This window comes from Muntiacus reevesi, chromosome 9 (genome assembly GCF_963930625.1).
Source record: "Muntiacus reevesi chromosome 9, mMunRee1.1, whole genome shotgun sequence".
Classification (NCBI taxonomy): Eukaryota; Metazoa; Chordata; class Mammalia; order Artiodactyla; family Cervidae; genus Muntiacus; species Muntiacus reevesi.
Genome location: NC_089257.1, coordinates 43,874,634 through 43,895,453, shown reverse-complemented (window position 1 = coordinate 43,895,453; position 20,820 = coordinate 43,874,634). Strand labels below are relative to the sequence as shown.

Here is a 20,820-nt window from a genome sequence, read left to right as displayed (position 1 = left end):
TGAAGCACACTTGGGTGTCCAGGATCTTCTTTATTCATTTTCTGTTGATGGACCCTTGGATTGCTTCCATATCTTAGCTATTGTGAATAATGCTGCTGTGAACATTGGGGTGCATGTATCTTCTTGAATTAGTGTCTTCCTTTTATTTCTCCCAGATGTATACCTGGGGGTGGATTTGCTGGATTATATAGTAGTTCTGTTTTTTAGTGTTTCAGACACCTCCATGCTGTTTTCCACTGTGACTTCATACATTTACATTCCCTCCAACAGGGTACATGGATTCCTTTTCTCCACATCTTTGCCAACATTTGTAATTTGTGTTCTTTTTGATGATAGTCATTTTGGGAGGTGTGAAGCGATATTTCCTCACTGTGATTTATGATTTGCATTTCCCCTATGATAGCTGTATGAAGCATCTTTTCATGTTCTTGTTGACCGCTTGCATTTCCTCTTTTGAAAATTGTCTACTCAGTTCTTCTGTTCATTTTTAAAATTCAGTTTTTTTTGATGCTGTGTTGTATGAGTTGTTTATATATATTAGATATTAGTTCCTTTTTTATCACAGCATTTCAAATATTTTCTCCCATTCAGGGTGTTGTCTTTTAATTTTATTGATGGTTTCTTTTGCTGTGCAAAAGTATATTTGTTTATCTTTGCTTTTATTTCTTTTACTTTAGGAGACAAATCCAAACAACTATTGCTGTGATTTATGTCAGAGTGTTCTGGCTCTGTTTTCCCCTGGGAATTCTATAGTATCCAGTTTTATGGGATTTTCCAGGCAAGAGTACTGGAGTGGGGTGCCATTGCCTTCTCACTATACATAGCACTAAATGTGTACTTTAGAAATACAAAATTTCTAAATATAGAATTTCTATATTTGTGTATTTCTAAAGTACACATTTAGTGCTATGTATAGTGAGAAGGCAATGGCACCCCACTCCAGTACTCTTGCCTGGAAAATCCCATGGACGGAGGAGACTAGTAGACTACAGTCCATGGGGTCGCTAAGAGTCGGGGACGATTGAGCGACTTCACTTTCACTTTTCACTTTCGTGAATTGGAGAAGGAAATGGCAACCCACTCCAGTGTTCTTGCCTGGAGAATCCCAGGGACGGGGGAGCCTGGTGGGCTGCCGTCTATGGGGTCGCACAGAGTCGGACACGACTGAAGTGGCTTAGCAGCAGCAGCAGCAGCAGCATAGTGCTATGTATATATCTCCAACTATGACTTTAGTGGCATTTCAAAGATTTTGATATGTTGTATTTTAAACTTTTTGGTTAAAAATCAATTCTTTTTTCCACTTTGATTTCTTCTTCTCATGAATTAAGAGTGCATTGTTTAGTTTTCATATATTTTGTTATTTTTTCAGATATCACTTTGTTATTGGTATTAATTTAATTTCATTGTGATCGGAGAACATTCTTTGTACAGTCTGAATTCTTTTAATTATATGGTACTCATTTTATGGCCTAGAATATGGTTAACTATCATAAATGTTCAGTGTACACTTGAAGTGATGTGTATTCTGTTGTTGTTTTTGACTTTGAAACTATGTTTTCTGGGTATTAATATAACCATTCAATTTTTCTTTTGATTAGGGTTGATATAGAATATATTTCCATTTCTATACTTATAGCCTATTTGTGTTTACATTTGAAGTGTATTTCATGTAAGCAACATTTAATTGGGTCTTTCTTTTTATAATCCAATCTGATAAACTCTGAATTTTAATTGGATCTTTGGTCTGCTTATTTATAATTAATGTGACTATGGCTATGGTTGGGCTATTTTGTTTGGTTGGGCTTAAATCCATCATTTTCAACTTGTTCTCTGCTCCTTCTTCCCAATTGAACATTCAAAAAAGTTTATTCTATCTTTTTTGTGTCCAAGTGAGTTAATGCAATTTCATTTTGGGGGTTAGTTTAGAGATTATCCTACCCATTTCTTTTTTTTTTTCATTTATTTTTATTAGTTGGAGGCTAATTACTTTACAATATTGTAGTGGGTTTTGTCATACATTGACATGAATCAGTCATGGAGGTACATCCTACCCATTTCTAACTAATGGCAGTTTGCCTTCAGTTGATAGTATATCATTTTGAATGTAACAGAAGAACCTTACAATAATATGCTTTCATTTCTCCCTTTCTTATTTGCACTATTACTTGTATACATTTTACAAAACTCCATTGTTATTATTTCTGTTTAAAATCACAATTATTTAAAAATACATCAATATAATAAAAAAATATATTTACACATGTAGGAACAAATTTTGATGCTCTTGGTTCAATTGTGTAGATACATGTTTACATTTGACATCATTTTCTTCTGACTAAAGAAACTGTTTTTTTTAATTTATTTATTTTAATTGGAGGCTAATTACTTTACAATATTGTAGTGGGTTTTGCAATACATTGACATGAATCAGCCATGGGTATGCATATGTTCCCCATCCTGAAACCCCCCTCACCTCCCTCCCCATCCCATCCCTCAGGTTCATCCCAGTGCACCAGACCTGAGCAACTTGTCTCATGCATTGAACCTGGGCTGGTGATCTGTTTCACATATGATAATATACATGTTTCAGTGCTAGTCTCTCAAATCAACCCACCCATGCCTTCTTTCACAGAGTCCAAAAGACTGTTCTATACATCTGTGTCTCTCTTGCTGTCTTGCATATAGGCTCATTGTTACCATCTTTCTAAATTCCGTATAGATGCGTTAGTATACTATGTTGGTGTTTTTTGTTCTGACTTACTTCACTCTGTATAATAGGCTCCAGTCTGATTCAAATGCATTCTTTTTAATGGATGAGTAATATTCCATGTTGTATATGAACCACAGCTTCCTTATCTATTCATCTGCTGATGGGCATCTAGGTTGCTTCCATGTCCTGACTATTATAAACAGTGCTGTGATGAACATTGAGGTACACGTGTCTCTTTCAATTCTGGTTTCCTCGGTGTGTATGCCCAGGAGTGGGATTACTGGGTCGTATGGCAGTTCTATTTCCAGTTTTTTAAGGAATCTCCACACTGTTTTCCATAGTGGCTGTGGTAGTTTGCATTCCCACCAACAATGTAAGAGGGTTCCCTTTTCTCCACACCCTCTCCAGCATTTATTGTTTGTAGATTTTTGGATAGCAGCCATTCTGACCGGCGTGAGATGGTACCTCATTGTGGTTTTGATTTGCATTTCTCTGATAATGAGTGATGTTGAGCATCTTTCCATGTGTTTGTTAGCCATCTGTATATCTTCTTTGGAGAAATGTCTGTTTAGTTCTTTGGCCCATTTTTTGATTGGGTCATTTGTTTTTCTGGTATTGAGCTGCAGGTGTTGCTTGTATATTTTTGAGATTAATTAAGGAAAGTTCTTTTATAAAATAAATTTTGGTGAATGTAGGCTCATAAAACAAATAAATTGGCAAAATTTGTGGTCACTAGATAGTAATAAATGCTATGCAGAACAGTGATAACTTCTAAACAGAAAGGGATTAGAAAATTGTTTATGTTTGGGGGGAATTTTGTTGGATGCTGTTTTAAATATTGTGGTCAAGGAGATTGAATGGACCAGAGGGAAAGACCTATGTGGACAGAGCAAGAAAAAGTAAGAAATCCCAAAGGCAGGATGTAGGTTATGTTTTTAAGAAAGTGTTTGGGAGGCAATTTAGATGGTGTGGATTAAAAGAGGAGTTCAGGGAGGTGAATGAATTCCATCTAGAAGAATAAATGTCTCTCTCTTCTGGGCTACCAAAGTGTCTTAATCATGTGTTTCAATCAAACTGTTGTGACATTGCAGTACAATTAACTTTACATATTTTTGTGTTTTTCAGTAGGTCATGTGCTTTCAAAAAACAGGCTGATTTTTTTTTAGTTAGTTTTCTAGTTTCTAATACTATGTTGAATATAAAATAACTTTTATAAATATTTTTGAATGCCTAAGAAAAGACGTTAAAATGTAACAGTTATTTTAAACACTTTTAAGCAGTTGCTTTTTAATTTTATATTTACTCTTCCAAAGTCAAAGCACAGTCTTTAAAAGCTATTTTGCTTTGGCCACACATTTTTTTTTTTTTAATCTTATTTTATTTATTTATTTATTAGTTGGAGGCTAATTACTTTACAGTATTGTGTGGGTTTTTGCCATACATTGACATGAATGAGCTATGGATTTACATGTGTTCCCCATCCTGAACCCCACTTCCACCTTCCTCCCCATCCCATCCCTCTGGGTCATCCCAGTGCACCAGCCCTGAGCACTTGTCTCATGCATCCAACCTGGAGTGGTGATTTGTTTCACACTTGATAATATACATGTTTCGATGCTGTTCTCTCAGATCATCCCACCCTCGCCTTCTCCCATAGAGTCCAAAAGTCTGTTCTATACATCTGTGTCTCTTTTTCTGTCTTGCATATAGGGTTATCGTTACCATCTTTCTAAATTCCATATATATGCGTTAGTATACTCTATTGGTGTTTATCTGTCTGGCTTACTTCACTCTGTATAATGTGGTCACACATTTTTAAGTGAGCATAGATTTTTTTTATCTCCACTAGTTCTACTTGGGTGATAATTAGAAGCAGACAATTAGGTCTGATGTTTGACTCATCAAAATTCATGACCCCTGGTCTGGCTAGCATGATGAGAGATGATACATCTTTATCCTTTGTGTCTGCCAGGATACCATGGAATGATAAGAACTAGGATGTGACTCTGTGTAAGAGGAAACCACACAGTTCATATCAATAGGCAAGAACAGGAAGAAGATTAGAACTGTATTTCTATGACCCAATCCTTGCTTTTCAGTTGTGATTTTGAGTGTTCTTCATGGAGAGCAGCAAGAACATAATTACCTTCTGCTGTCACTACCCTTTCTCAATAATTTCCAAATCCCCTGCTTAATTTCCTGAGTTCGAACACCATAGACAATGGGGTTGAGAGCTGCAGGAATGACATGGTGGAGGACATTAAGTAAGACAGGAATATCAGGTGAAACCTTTTTCTTGGCCAAATGGGTAAAAACAAAAACCAGCAGGATGGTACTGAAGAAGAGGATAAGGATAAAGTGAGAGCCACAGGTGCTCAGAGTTTTAGCAGCTGCTCCTTTTGTATGGAGTCAAAGGACAGCTTGGAGGATGAAGATATAGGAGAGGAAGATGAGAATGAGGTCAGAGCCCAGCAGAGTCCAGGCTAAAATTAATTGGTAGATTTTGCTAAGGGTGAAGTTACCACAAGAGAGCTTGGACACGGAGAGGTTGGCACAGATACAGTTTTCAATTATATTTTTTCCACAATAATGGAGCCGCGCAGAGAGGATGGGAATAGGTGCAGTAAGAAATGTGTTTCGGGCCAAGATGAAGACAAGAGCTCTTGCCACAAATTGGTCCGTGATGATAGATGGGTAGTGCAGAGGCTTGCAGATGGCCACATAGCGGTCATAGGCCATGACTAAGAAGGTGCATGATTCCATGGGCAGGAAGCTATTCATGACGAACATCTGGAGGAAGCAGGCAGAGAAGCTGATGGGCCTGAGATCAAACCAGAAGATGGCCAGGACCCTGGGGATGACAGTGAGGCAGAGCACCATGTCCAGCAGGGAGAGCAGGCTGAGCAGGTAGTACATGGGCTCATGCAGAGAGGCCTCCAGCCGGATGGTGATCAGGAGGGTGGCGTTGGCCCCCATGGCCAGGAGGAAGAGGAGACTGAGGGGCAGGGACAGCCAGAGCTGCCAGCTGGGGGACCTGACAAAACAGTTCAGGAGGAACTCAGAGACTTCAGTAGAGAAGGAGATGTTCCTATAAGGCAGCATTGGCAGTGATTTCAGGGAGGAAGATGTCTTTAGGGAGCTGAAGAAGAGAGAAGGTGTTAATTCTCCCACAGACTCTCATGAGGGTGGATTTAGCCTATAAGATCCTTGAAGATATGGACACAGGCCACCTCTTCCACTCTCATTCCTTGTGTCTAGCACATTTTTGACACACAGAAGTGTCTAATAAATTTTCATTGAATATATAAATAAATGTTTCCTATGGTTCTTTCATCTATGTGTCATCTCCCATTGTCTCTTGTGTGAATGTTGGAGGGCACTCACACAAGTCTGTTTGCTCCGTTGATGTTTAATGGTTCAGAAATTAGTTAAGTATCAAAGAAAATCAAAGGCTGAGAAAACATTATAGTTTAAATTTTAAATGTGTATAAATGCGTTCTAAAGTGTAGGTGGCATCCACAATCAAATTTTTAAGGGCGTAAAAGATAAGAGTATGCAGAGGTATGAGGGACTGGGTACATAGCGCAACTCCCTGATAAAAATTAATAAAAACACTTTTAATATTATGTCTAAGTCACATCTCCATCAATGCCCATCATTCACCCCCACATCCATATCCTTACCAATACCTATACCCACAAATACCTGTGTCCATACGTGTATTTAAATGCCTTGAATGGATCCTGGAACAGACAGAAAATAAAGATTTGTCAGATTAAGGACCAAGTGAAATTCAGACATTGAAATAAAACATCGTTGTTGGCTTTCAACCGGAGGACACAGGTGGCATTTCATGAAGATCAGCACCAATTTTCTTACTTAATGGAGCTCGGGGACAGAAGATAAAATCCAGGTTCAAGCAGTGTGGGAATCTATTATGTTATCTCCCATATGGTAGGACTTTACAACACTACATCCTGAATGGTGTTATGCACTAGAAATAAATCCCCACCTTCATCTCCATTTCTCATCTGCACTGGGAAATTATAAGGAAATAAACTACTTCAAATCTTATTACTTGGGAAAAATTTTCCCTGTAAATTCTGATGTACAAGCTTGTCCTATGTGACTTTGCATCCTGAATTCACACCAGCTCTTTGGCTCGAAAGATATTTAAAGTTATTCTGGATTATGAGCAGTGGCATCAGAAAACAACAGGATCGAATTCAAATCCTTTTTGAGGAACAAATTTTTACCTCAGGCCTCAAAGAATTTCAATATAGATGTCTGAAGAAATTCTTTGCAGTAAAAATATTAATTTGAAAAGAAAAAAGATTAGGATAAAAGCCCAGAAACAGTATATCATAGAATTCGACCTACAAAATCTTGAGATATTCATTATTTGATGCGAATATTGAAACATTTTTTCCAATGACTTTTTAGAAAAAGAAATGAGAGATAATCTTGAAAATATAAACAAAAATAACATTTAAAAGAAGAATCAGTTATACCTCCTAGAAATAAAAATATAATAATTAAAATAAAAAATTTAAGAGATAAGCTTAATAGCATACACGCCACAATTTGAAGCATAATTAGTGAACTAGAAGATGGGGCTTCCCTTGTAGCTCAGTTGGTAAAGAATCTGCCTGCAATGCAGGAATCTGCCTGCAGTGTAGCAGACCTGGGTTTGATTCCTGGGTCCAGAAGATCTGCTGGAGAAGGAAATGGCAACCCACATCAGGATTGTTGCCTAGAAAATCCCATGGACAGAGGAACCTGGTGGGCTATAGTCCATGGGGTTGCAAGAGTCAGACACAATTTAACAACAAAACCCCAGAAGATAGAGCTGGATAAACTTTTTAAAGTGAAGCTTCAGTGATACATAGAGAATGCAAAAGTGTAGTAAAAGTAAGGACATGGGATTCTGATAGATGTAGTCAGTTTATGCTTATTGTCTTACTCCAATTAAGAAGACCAAATCTGGGAACTTCCCTGGCTGTCCAGTGGTTAAGAATCTGCCTTCTAAACTTTGTGCACTGCAACTCTGGGGTCCATGCTCCACAACAGGATAAGTCCCCAAGAGCCGCAATGAAGACACAGTGCAGCCAAAGTTAAAAAAGAAGAAGAAGATCAAATCCAGGGTTAATATTTTGTTCAGAGGTATAAAAAGTAACAAGGCTTATTTGAAAAATAATCAGACATATTTGAGAAACACAATATCAAAAATGAGAACTCAATTAATGCCTCTAGCACCAGATTAGAGACTGCTAAGGAGAGTCAGCAAATTGTCAGAGGGAATCAGAAGAATCAACTTAGAATGAAGATGAGGACAAAATGAAAACAGATGGAAAATGCTGAAGAAAGTGTAAGAGGAATTGAGGCTAGAGTAAGAAGGTCTAACAAATAAAATCCAAGATCCAGATTGAAGAAAAGAGAGAAAGGGGTAGAGGCTTTGAGTCTTTCAGAAATGATGATATATATCAATAACCAGATCCAAGAGGTCCACTAAATCAAATGGGATTAAAAAAAAAAGTACACCTAGATATATCAAGATATAACTAAAGGTAGACACCTAGATGACATGGTCTAACTTCTAACACCAGAGATGAAAGGATGATCATAATGGTGAGTATGACTATTTTGATCAGAAGAACCCATGAGTGTCAGGCCCCTAGAACTAGAAGTCCATCTTCCGAGTTGCACATTAACTCGAAGCTTCTTAGCCTATATTTTGAAGAGTATCTCTTCTCTACAGTGCCCTCATGCCTCTCCTCCTTAACTCTCTGTATTCATATCATTCATCCCTGTTTTCCCCAATTGTTAGGCTACATTGCATAGGTTAATCAGACTTCACTGCTCATTTTGTTGTTCCAACAAGCCTGTAGACAGCTTCCTTGGAGAAACAACTGTGATCTCTTAGGCCATTACGCCAGGGATGCTTCTTAATGATTTGTTTCATAAGATTATTGTTCTTGGTCTAGAGAGCCACACCTGTGGCTCTGACCTGTGCAGAGACTTTTATCAATAAATTTTGGGGTACTAAATTAAAGTATATAGAAAGTATAGGAATTTTCATTAATATTCAAAAAGTATTAAGTCTGTTATCACATTTTTTTCAAAGGGACCTGAGTGAAGCAAGAAAGAGGGATAAGGAGTAATAAATAATAATGATGAGAGCGAGAAGAGCATTGAGTGGAAATGGCACTCTAAGCTTGCTTCCCCTGGGGATCTATGTGGGTCTGGAGAAAGCTGTGCATAGTGAAGTGACTCTAATACAAATGAATGGAGGAGAGAGAGAGAGTAGAAGTGAGGGAGAACAGAAATATTATGTGCCCAAAAATATGGGAGGTGGAGAGAAGCTGCAGAAAGAGAATTCTAAAATTACAACAAAATAGGTTGAATTGAGAAGAAAGAAGACAAATGGAATCAGAGAAATAAAGGAGAGAGCAGAAATGGATCAGGTACTTTTATGAAATGAGAAAGGCAGTAAAAGGCAAACTACTGAAGATTCCTAAGTAATGATAATCAAGGGAGTGTGATAGGAAATGCTTTTTCCCTTTCAAATCTGCATTCTCCCTCATGTTCTCAGAAGAGTTCAACCAAAGATTGCAAAGCTCTCTCCAAAATAATACTCTGGTGCAAATTCATGAACTCCGACAAGGACCAAACCTCTCCCCAGCACACACAGACTCTGGGCTCAGCTTTGGCATCATCATCTTCATCTGGCTCAATGCCACTTCTCTTTCTCAGGTCCCTTCAAGTCCTGTCCTCAAACTCCTTTCCTAAAACTCACAGTTCTTCCAACTGCAAACCCAGTTTTATTCCCAGTGCAGTCCCTGCTTTAGCGAGGGGCCCACTATCACAGTGGTGACTTGGTACCTTCATTTCCTGCTGGAGCAGACTTACTGGATGGAGACAGTGATCTCTGTCAGAGAGGGAGAGTTCTGTCTCTGTCTGGCTCTTTTACACTCTGGCTTTCAGAAAGGAGAGTTTGTACTTGAGTTTCTACTTCCCCAGGGAAAGACTACCTTGTTGGCCCTTCAGAAAATCAAGAGCCCAGCATCTTCTTATCCCACTGGGAGAGAGATTTACTCTCATTTCTACAAGATCTGTTTTCCCTAAGCAGTCAATAATGCCCCAAAGACATAGCTGGAGTCTCAGAGTTAATTTTCCTGGACCAGTTAAATGGATAAAATGGGATACTTAGGAAATAAAGGCATGATTAATTTTAGAACACAAAACTCTAGGGCTAGAAGGGTCAAGACAAATAGCTTTGATATCAATGAATATCAAGTTCTGATTTTTCAGAAATGTATTGATAAAAATATCTATTTTTATCAGAAATATATATTTTTAATCAAAAAGTATTTTTCTTTTTCAGAAATGTATATTCCAACAATACAAGAGAAGACTCACACATGGACACAACTAGATGGTCAATATAAAAATCAGATTGATTATATTCTATGCAGCCAAAGATGGAGATATCTTCTGTCTATACAGTCAGCAAAAACAAGACAGGGAGCTGTTTGTAGTGCAGATCATGAACTCCTTATTGAAAAATTCAGACTTATATTAAAGAAAGTAGGGAAAAACAAAGAACATTCAAGTGTGGTCTAAATCAAATCCCTTATGATTATGCAGCAGAAGTGACAAATAGATTCAAGGGATTAGATCTGATAGAGAGAGTGCCTAAAGAACTATGGATGGAGGTTCGTGACACTGTACAGGAGTCAGTGATCAAGACCATCCCCAAGAAAAAGAAATGCAAAAAGGCAAAATGGTTGCCTGAGGAGACCTCCCAAATAGCTGAGAAAAGAAGTGAAAAGCAAAGGAGAAAAGGAAAGATATACCCATTTGAATGCAGAGTTCCAAAGAATAGCAAGGAGAGAAAAGAAATCCTTCCTAAGTGATTAAAACTGTTCATACTGTTCATGAGGTTCTCAAGGCAAGAATACTGAAATGGTTTGCCACTCCCTTCTCCAGTGGACCACATTCTGTCAGACCTCTCTACCATGACCCAGCCATCTTGGGTGGCCCCACACAGCATGGCTTAGTTTCATTGAGTTAGAAAAAGCTGTGGTCCTTGTGATCAGATTAGCTAGTTGTCTGTGATTGTAGTTTCAGTCTGTCTACCCTCTGATCCCCTCTCTCAGTGCCTACCATCTTACTTGGGTTTCTCTTACCCTGGACGTGGGGTCTCTCTTCATGGCTGCTCCAGCAAAGTGCAGCCGCTGCTCCTTACCTCTGATGCCCATGAACAGTATGAAAAGGCAAAAAGATAGGACATTGAAAGATGAACTCCCCAGGTCGGTAGGTGCCCAATATGCTACTGGAGATCATATGGAGAAATAACTCCAGAAAGAATAAGGGGATGGAGCCAAAGAAAAAACAACACCCGGTTGTGAATGGGACTGGTGATGGAAGCAGGGTTTGATGCTGTAAAGAGCAATATTGCATAGGAACCTGGAATGTTATGTTCCTGAATCAAGGCTAATTGGAAATGGTCCAACAGGAGATGACAAGAGTGAACATCGACATTCCAGGAATCAGCGAACTAAGATGGACTGGAATGGGTGAATTTAACTCAGATGATCTTTATATCTACTACTGTGGCCAGGAATCCCTTAGAAGAAATGGAGTAGCCATCATGGTCAACAAAAGAGTCTGAAATGCAGTACTTGGATGCGATCTCAAAAATGACAGAATGATCTCTATTCATTTCCAAGGCAAGCCATTCCATATTACAGTAATCCAAGTCTTTGCCCTGACCAGTAATGCTGAAAAAGCTGAAGTTGAACAGTTTTATGAAGATCTACAAGACTTTCTAGAACTAACACCCCCCAAAAGGTGTCCTTTTCATCATAGGGGATGGGAATCTAAAAGTAAGAAGTCAATAAACACCTGGAGTAATAGGCAAATTTGGCAGGGCAAAGGCTAATAGAGTTTTGCCAAGAGAATGCACTGGTCATAGCAAACACCCTCTTCCAACAACACAAGAGAAGACTCTACACATGGACATCACCAAATTGTCAGCACTGAAATCAGATTGATTATAATATTTGCAGCCAAAGATGGAGAAGCTCTATACAGTCAGCAGAAACAAGACTGGGAGCTAACTGTGGCTCGGATGATAAACTCATTATTGCCAAATTCAGACTGAAATTGAAGAAAGTGGAGAAAACCACTAGACCATTCTGGTATGACCTAAATCATATCCCTTATGACTATACAGTGGAAGTGAGGAATAGATTTAAGGGACTAAATCTGATAGACAGAGTGCCTGATGAACTATGGATGGAGGTTCATGGCGTTGTACAGGAGACAGGAGTCAAGATCATCCCCAAGAAAAAGAAATGCAAAAAAGCAAAATGGCTGTCTGATGAGGCCTTACAAATAGCTGTGAAAATAAGGGAAGTGAAAAGCAAAGGAGAAAAGGAAAGATATACCCATTTGAATGCAGAATTCCAAAGAATAGCAAGGAGAGATAGAAAGACTTCCTCAGTGATCAGTGCAAAGAAATAGAGGAAAACAACAGAATGGGAAAGACTAGAGGTCTCTTCAAGAAAGTTAGAGATACCAAGAGAACATTTCATGCAAAGATGGGTTCAATAAAGGACAGAAATGGTAGGGACCTAACAGAAGCAAAAGATATTAAGAAGAGGTGGCAAGAATACACAGAAAAACTATACAAAAAAGATCTTCATGACACAGATAACCATGAGAGTGTGATCACTCACACAGGGCCAGACATCCTGGAATGCAAAGTTAAGTGGGCCTTAGGAAGCATCACTATACAAAGCTAGTGGAGGTGATGGAGTTCCAATTTCTCTATTTCAAATCCTAAAAGATGGTACTGTGAAAGTGCTACACTCAATATGCCAGCAAATATGGAAAACTCAGTAGTGGCTGCAGGACTGGAAAAGGTCAGTTTTCATTCCAATCCCAAATAAGGGCAATTCCAAAGAATATTCAAACTACCGCACAATTGCCCTCATCTCACATGCTAGCAAAGTAAAGCTTAAAATTTTCCAAGCCAGGCTTCAGCAGTAAGTGAACTGTGAATTTCCATATGTTCAATCTGGCTTTAGAAAAGACAGAGGAACCAGAGGTCAAGTTGCCAACATTCGTTGGATCATCAAAAATGCAAGAGAATTCCAGAAAAACATCTACTTCTGCTTTATTGACTACACCAACGCCTTTGTGTTTATTACAACAAACTGTGGAAAATTCTTAAAGAGATGAGAATTCCAGGCCACCTCACTTGCCTCCTGGGAAATCTGTATGCAGGTCAAGAAGCAACAGCTAGAACTGAACATGGAAAAACGAACTGGTTCCAAATCGGGAAAGGAGTACATTAAGGCTGTATATTGTCACCCTGCTTATTTAACTTATATGCAGGGTACATCGTGTGAAATGCTAGGCTGGATGAAGCTCAAGCTGGAATCAAGATTGCCAATAGAAATATCAATAACCTCATAAATGTAGATGACACCACCCTTATGACAGAAAATGAAGAAGAACTAAAGAGCCTCTTGATGAAAGTGAAAGAGGAGAGTGAAAAGTTGGCTTAAAACTCAACATTCAGAAAACTAAGATCATGGGATCTGGTCCCATCACTTCATGGCAAATAGATAGGGAAACATTGGAAACAGTGAGAGATTTTATTTTGGGGGGCTCCAAAATTACTACAGATGGTGATTGCAGCCCTGAAATTAAAAGATGCTTGCTCCTTGGAAGAAAAGCTATGACCAACGTAGACAGCATATTACAAAACAGAGAGATTACTTTACCAACAATGGTCCATCTAGTCAAAGCTATAGTTTTTCCAGTAGTCATGTATGGATGTGAGAGTTGGACTATAAAGAAAGGTGAGCACTGAAGAATTGATGCTTTTGAACTGTGGTGTTGGAGACAACTCTTGAGAGTCCCTTGGACTGCAATATCAAACCAATCAATCCTAAAGGAAAACAGTCCTGAATTTTCATTGGAAGGACTGGTGCTGCAGCTGAAACTCCAATACTTTGGCCACCTGATGTGAAGAACTGACTCATTGGAAAAGACCCTAATGCTAGGAAAGTTTGAAGGTGGGAGGAGAAGGGGATGACAGAGGATGAGATGTTTGGATGGCATCACCGACTCAATGGACGTGAGTTTGAGTAGGCTCTGGGAGTGAGTTGGTGATGAACAGGGAAGCCTGGCGTGCTGCAGTCCATGGGGTCGCAAAGAGTCAGACACAACTTAGTGACTGAACTGACTTTCAATAGAAATATGCCTTGTGCTTATATTTAATCCTGTGCACTTCTATGTTGACAGTTTCTAGTGACTGTAAAACTCTCAAATCCACTCTCTAATCTTTTCATGTGTGTGACCAATAGTTCTACTTGAGTGAAGTTTTCAAGAAGCCCTACTCTTGTGACACTTTTAATGTAAAAAAGATAGTTTCTTTATCTAATTGCTTATTTAGCAATATACTGCAATTAGTGTGTGGCTGTTCAAAAGGGTGGTTCATCTTCTCTTACTGAATTTTTCTAACTATCTCCTGTTCCTGTGACCAAGTGTCCTGGCTGAAGGTTAGATAGAAGAAAATTCAGCTTCCAGCTCTTTCATGTGGCAAGTTTCTTAAATCATCTGTCTCATATTCCTAATTTGCATACTTGCTGTGAGGAATAAATGTGAGCATGTTAGGAGCACCTGACTATTATTACACTGTCATTATTATTACTACTATAAAATTTGGCTCTCTAGTATCTTTTGTACTGGAAAGCCATTAGTCAACATAAAACTTGAAAGAACTACTGCTTCTCACCTTGGAGCCTCTTTCACAGATTTCAGATTTGTGCCTACAATTTGGAGCACTTTCACTTACACTTGTTGCTTTGTGCTTATTTTCTTTTTTGTAGTTGTATTTGCTCATAGCATCTTAATAAACAGTGGTCTCACCAGAAGTTACATGTGCTTCTGACTGTAAGGCAGGGTCATCACTTTTGAATTACCACCTATCTCTTGGACTTTACCCTTTCATGCACCACCTCTTCCAGTCAATTTTTATAAGTCATACAGGTAGCTTTTAAAGTTGGACATTCCCAAATCTGTCCAGATCTTTTCATTTGATTGATAACCAAGATATACTTAATTTAATAATATTTAAGTGACAAAGGGCTCCTTTTAATCCTGTTGGGTTGTTAGAAGTGAGAGCACTTTTCATGCCAATAACAACTCTATCAAAGTCAGTTCCAGGAAAACAAATGACCACTTGCATTTCCCAAACTGTTTTATAATCATCATGTCCTTCACTTAAGACTCTTTCTTACGTAAATTGCAGTTTATGTGATTTAAAAACATTTATCATTGACACTCATAAAAGCAAGGTTAATTTAGTAATTTTGAGAGTTTTTGGATATCATTACCTGACATCTGGAAATTGCAAGATGTCAAGCCAGTCTTGCTAAGGACCAGTGAGTTAAAAAAAAAAAAAAAAGCTAACAGAGGTTTCCCTTTAAAGAAATACCTTGTATAAATGGCAAGCTGTTCCTTTTTAGACCCTTTCCACTGGAGATTCTTACTTGCTCTATAACATCAGAAAAACACTAAGAGGCTCAGTTTTATTATTTGTTAAGGAGGGGTAAAGAAGAGGCGGCATAAATAATGGCTCCTTCTACCAGCATTGTTGTTCAGTTGCTAAGTCATGTCCAACCATGGGACAGCATGAACTGCAGCACACCAGGCTTCTCTGCCCTTCACTGTCTCCTGGAGTTTGCTACAAACATTACTTGAATACTTTTAAAACTTAACTAGCATGCTCTTCTCTCTTTTTTTAATCTTCATAACAACACTATGAAATAGGTTATATGACCTGACCCATTAAATACTAATAGTCAAAAAGACTAAGTAAATTGTTCAACATTGAAAAACTCTTCATTTGAGAAGAATATGTTCCTGAAATTAATATTTATATTCCTCCAAATCAAACTTTGAGCGCCTGAAAGCAATAATAAAATTCTATTTACTTTTGTAGCTTAATAGTTAACAGAATTTCTAGACACAGGAGATGTGTGCTCAGAAGATATCCAAATCACAGGAAACAATAATCACATAATCTGTTTTATATTTCATCATTAATACTGAATCATATATTATAATGCTTATAAACCTTTAACTTATTAGCAAAGCTATATTTGCATACCTTACACTGTGACACTCTGAATCACAAAGATAAGTGGTCAAGTGTAGATTCATGGGGATAAAAAATTAGGCATCTCTTAATATAAGAAAGTTGTTAAGTCACTCAGTCGTGTCTGACTCTTTGCAATCCCATGGACTGTAGTCTGCCAGACTCCTCTGTCCATGGGATTCTCCAAGCAAGAATACTGGAGTGGATTGCCGTTCCCTTCTCCAGAGGATCTTACTGACTTAGGGATTGAACCTTGGTCTCCTGCATTGCAGGCAGATTTTTTACCATTTGAACTACATGGAAGTCCTATAAGAAAAATAAGAAAACTCTGATAATTGTTATGCACATGAACAATAGAGGCATAAATCTTGTCCTTTTGTAATGTGGTTTGGTTTAGTCTCTTTGCAATCCCATGGACTGTAGTCTGCCAGGTGTCTCTGTCCATGGAATTCTCCAGGCAAGAATACTGGAGTTGATTGCCATTTCCTTCTCCAGAGAATCTTCCTGATTCAGGGACTGAACCCTGGTCTCCTGCATTGCAGGCAGATTCTTTATCATTTGAGTTACAGGGAAGTCCTTTTTGCAATACACTTTGCAAAGAGAACCTTATCTACTAAAAGAGAAGAGACAGAATGAGAAAGGAAGCCAGCAATGTGCTTGCAGGTTGAGAGAGAACACTCAATTACAGAAAAGCCAGTAATGAGGTTGAAGATTCAGAGAAAATACCCAATCACAGACTAGCAATAACCTTCTAACATTAAGGCCTGAAATTCATGTCTTTGTCTCCAATATGGTTACTTCTGTGGATAAGAATAAGAACACAGTACACATTATACGTCACAGCTCACAAAGTATCCACAGTTTTATTCTCAAGAATATAAAAGTTATGTCATGTTAACAGTTATATGCTTATGAACATAAATTTCTCACTTTAGAACCTGCCTAAGAAAACTCAATATTTTGGGCAAAATAAGATAAGTGTGGGACAAAAAGAGAAGGACCAAGGAGATTTCTGATGAGGAGTGAGAGAAAGAGAAACTCTAAATGCAACTGCAGCTTTATTAAAGGGGACACAGCTCATCCAATTTGAGATTAAAATTTAAAGATATGAACTTCAGTCCACTCATTTATTACTGACTTAAAAACCATCCTACCTAGTTGTCTTAATTACCATCCTTTCTTCAGTAACCTCTGGATTCCTTGCTTGATCTCCTGGGTTCGCACCCCATAGACAATGGGGTTGAGGGCTGCAGGGATGACATGGTGGAGGACATTGAGCAACACTGGTACATCAGGGGACACCTTCTTCTTTGCCACGTGAGTGAGGACAAAGACCAGGAGGATGGTGCTGAAGAAGAGGATCAGGATGAAGTGGGAGCCACATGTGCTTAGGGCCTTGGCCACAGCTCCTTCTGACTTGAGTCTCAGCACAGCCCTTAGTATGAGGGTGTAGGAGAGGAAGATGAGGATGAGGTCAGATCCCAGCAGTGCCCAGCCAAATGCAAACTGATAGAGACGATTGATGGTAATATCATCACAAGACAGCCTGGACACAGACATATTGGCACAGATGCAGTTCTCAATGACATTTCTCCCACAATAATGGAGTCGTCCTGAGAGAATAGGAATGAGCAGAATAGTAAGGGAATTTCTTGCCAAAATAAAAATGACTGCCTTGACAACAAATTGGTCAGTGATGATGGATGGGTACCTCAGAGGATGGCAGATGGCCACATAGCGGTCATAGGCCATGACCATGAATGTGCAGGACTCCATGGCAAGGAAGGAATTCATGATGAACATCTGAAAGAAGCAGGCAAAGAAGCTGATGGACCTGAGGTCAAACCAGAAAATGGCCAGGACCTTGGGGATGACAGTGAGGCAGAGCACCATGTCCAGCAGGGAGAGCAGACTGAGCAGGTAGTACATGGGCTCATGTAGAGAGGCCTCCAGCCGGATGGTGATGAGGAGGGTGGCATTGGCCCCCATGGCCAGGAGGAAGAGGAGACTGAGGGGCAGGGACAGCCAGAGTTGCCAGCTTGGGGACCTAGCAAAACAATTGAGGAGGAAATCTGAAGCCTCAGTGGAGATATTGCCATTCTGGTGTATTGTCATGTTTTGTCATTTATTTCTATTGCTTTCTTTTAGTGATCTGTAAAATTAAGATTAAAAATTAGCTATTTATTTGAGGTATATGAAGATAGAACTTGCTTTACCTAGTGATTTGTGGATCCTAGCAGGCTATCTTGAATCAGGAGAATTTATCTGTTATCCTTTTTGATGTTCTACTTGATTATTCCTATTACTTTAGAGAATGTAAGGGGATGAAGTTATATGATTTGTTTATGAATGTTTGATTTGTTCAAGGTTATTTTTTAATTAATTACGTCTTTACAGAAACTAAAAGACATAGAAAATTACATGGAAAACTATTATATTTTGTCACAAATTATTGTTCAAGTTTGTACCTGCAAGTTTCTTCCTGTTTTTTAAAAGACCATACAGAATGTGTCACACCCACAGTTTAACTATGACAATGCATACAAAGAAATAGCAGAGACTGTCATAAATTAGGGACTCACATAAATAGGCATAAACTTCCATCCACCCCCATCTGACCTTCAGCCACTTTTATTTTGATTTATATATTTAAAAATATTATACTGCAAAAATAGAGTTAGTTAACTGGATTCTCCCTTAAAAATAATTTTAATTTGTTTCTTATGGATTCTTCCTAAAATTGCTTTTTTTCTATTTCTTAACCTTCCCATCAGTAGAATTCCTAACTTATTGAAGAAACAGTCTTAACATGAGATTGAGTAATTCCTCCAAGCTATGCTGGACTGATTGTTGCTGTTGTTGTTTAATCTCCAAGCCATCTCCAAGTCTTTCCAAACCCAGTGACTGTAGCCTGCCAGGACCCTCTGTCCATAGGATTTACCAGTCAGGAATACTGGAGTGGGTTGCCATTCCTTTCTCCAGGAGATCTTCCAGACCCAGATACTGAATCCAAGTCTTTACTCGGGTACTTTACTGCTGAGTCACCAGTGAAGCCCCAATGCTGGACTGATGAAAAGTGATTCTTCTGACTGCAATAATGTGAGGGTGATGATGTCCACCTTTAAAACCCTTCCATCTCCTTTGGATTTCCTCTTTCCACCTTCAATATAGTAATCTACATACAAGTCCCCATCCTCCCTGCCCCATCCCCATACACTTCTAGGCACTTGTTCAATGTTGATATTGTTTTCTTGTTATTTAAACATTCCCTCATCATGCTGTTAAGGACTAGTGTCACAAAACTTAATTAGGAAATGTCCTTAAGTTTGAAAGAGGGAAAACAAAAGCCATTCTAAGGACAATGGATAATACAAGAAAACAGTGCTATAAGCAATGACAGAGTCTTGCATAAACTATTATGACTGTATAGGGGAGGGCTGACTAACATACATGGGGAATAGGCTGGAGGAAAAAATTGTGAAAAAAGGTATCCTCTTTTACATTAGTGATAAAGATTCTAAGATTCTCCTTCTGAATTGTGACTGAGAGTGCAGAGAAGACTGTAGCTGGGCTAAATGTACAGGTCTGTTCTTTCTAGGATCCTTCAAATCATGTAGCCCATTGTATTAATTTTTTATTTTTAAAAATTTAATTTGCTTTATTCCAGCCTTTTTTTTTTTTTTAACACCAAAAGAGTTCAGCATGTAGAAAAGCAATATGTATGAATATATTTCTTAAAGCAATGTTTATAAGGAAACATTGGGAAAGAATTTAAATGTCTCATAGATGAATAGTTTAAAAAATTATGAGATTCAACTCAATGGCCATTTGAAATAGTTTAGCTCATTGCATTTAAATCTGTCAACACAGATAGATGTCTCTGTTAAAGTGTTATCTTGTGGGTTTAGAAACTTTATACCAGGAATTCAAGAACATCCCTCTTCATTTCTCACTAGGCTCACTAACATAAAACCACATATTATTTAGTTTTTAAGCTCATACCACTACTGGGAACTGTGATCAAATATCTAGGGTTTTGTCTCATTGAATCATTCACCCTCCTGTGAGATATACTTTACTATCACCACATTGCAAACAAGGAAACTGATTCTCAAAATCTTAATCATTCTCACAGTATTAGGCTAAACCTACTCTTGCCTAATCTTAGTCCAATGTGTTAGATTTTAATAATTTCTAGGTTACCCTTGGTCCTAATGAATAATTATGTGATAATGTACTTACCTCCTCAATATTGTTTAAAAAAATTCACCTGTGATAAAATTAACAGTTTTGAAACTAGAAATGATAGAGGAGAAATTGCTTTGGAGTAGGGGCAGGGTGGCAAGGGAAAGGAACATTTAACCAAACTGTGAACCTGGAACAGAACAATATTTTCATAAAGATAGAAGCATACTTTGTTTTTTAGTGGTTCGCATAGTGATTTTGCTTCCAGCTATTAATTCTAGTCTTCAAATGCAGTTCCAGTCCTCCTCAACTGTCTCCTCCTAGACTCTCCTCATCACAGAGTCCCTGTTAGTGACCAGGGCTGGCTCTCAGAGGAAGAAGGACGAACATCTTCTCCCGGGGTTCCTGTCTTCACTCCTCCTGGTCCTCTGCTTCCCCAGACAAAAGGTCCTGTCCAACAAGTGTCTGCCAGGCATGGCCTTCCCACTTAATATGTATATGAGATTAAGTGATCTTTCAATTCTTCTTTTGCTGATAACAGAAAACACTAGTAGCAACTCAGACAATTTTGGAATTAATTTTAAGCATATTATATCATTTACTAAATTAAAGTACATACATGATGACTTGGAATTAGTATTAATCTTGGAAAAGTATTGGTCTGTTGTCAATATTGTTCAACAAGATCTGGAGACAAGAAAGGGAGATAAGGAGAGACAAATAATAATGATAGGAGTGAGAAAAGCAT

General features: G+C 38.4%; 1 protein-coding gene and 1 pseudogene across 1 annotated transcript; both read right to left on the bottom strand.

Moving 5' to 3' along the window:
- Positions 1–4,852: 4,852 nt before the first annotated feature.
- On the bottom strand, positions 4,853–5,812 carry LOC136175887 (olfactory receptor 56A3-like; annotated as a pseudogene).
- An 11,242-nt stretch (positions 5,813–17,054) lies between these two features.
- On the bottom strand, positions 17,055–18,002 carry LOC136174926 (olfactory receptor 56A3-like). Its single transcript, XM_065945192.1, has one exon. The coding sequence runs from the start codon at positions 18,000–18,002 to the stop codon at positions 17,055–17,057; it is 948 nt and encodes a 315-aa protein (XP_065801264.1).
- Between the last annotated feature and the right edge of the window lie 2,818 nt (positions 18,003–20,820).

Bases quoted from the DNA above. Each gene is read 5' to 3' on its own strand.
- LOC136174926 (XM_065945192.1), bottom strand. From the start codon at position 18,002: ATGACAATACACCAGAATGGCAATATCTCCACTGAGGCTTCAGATTTC.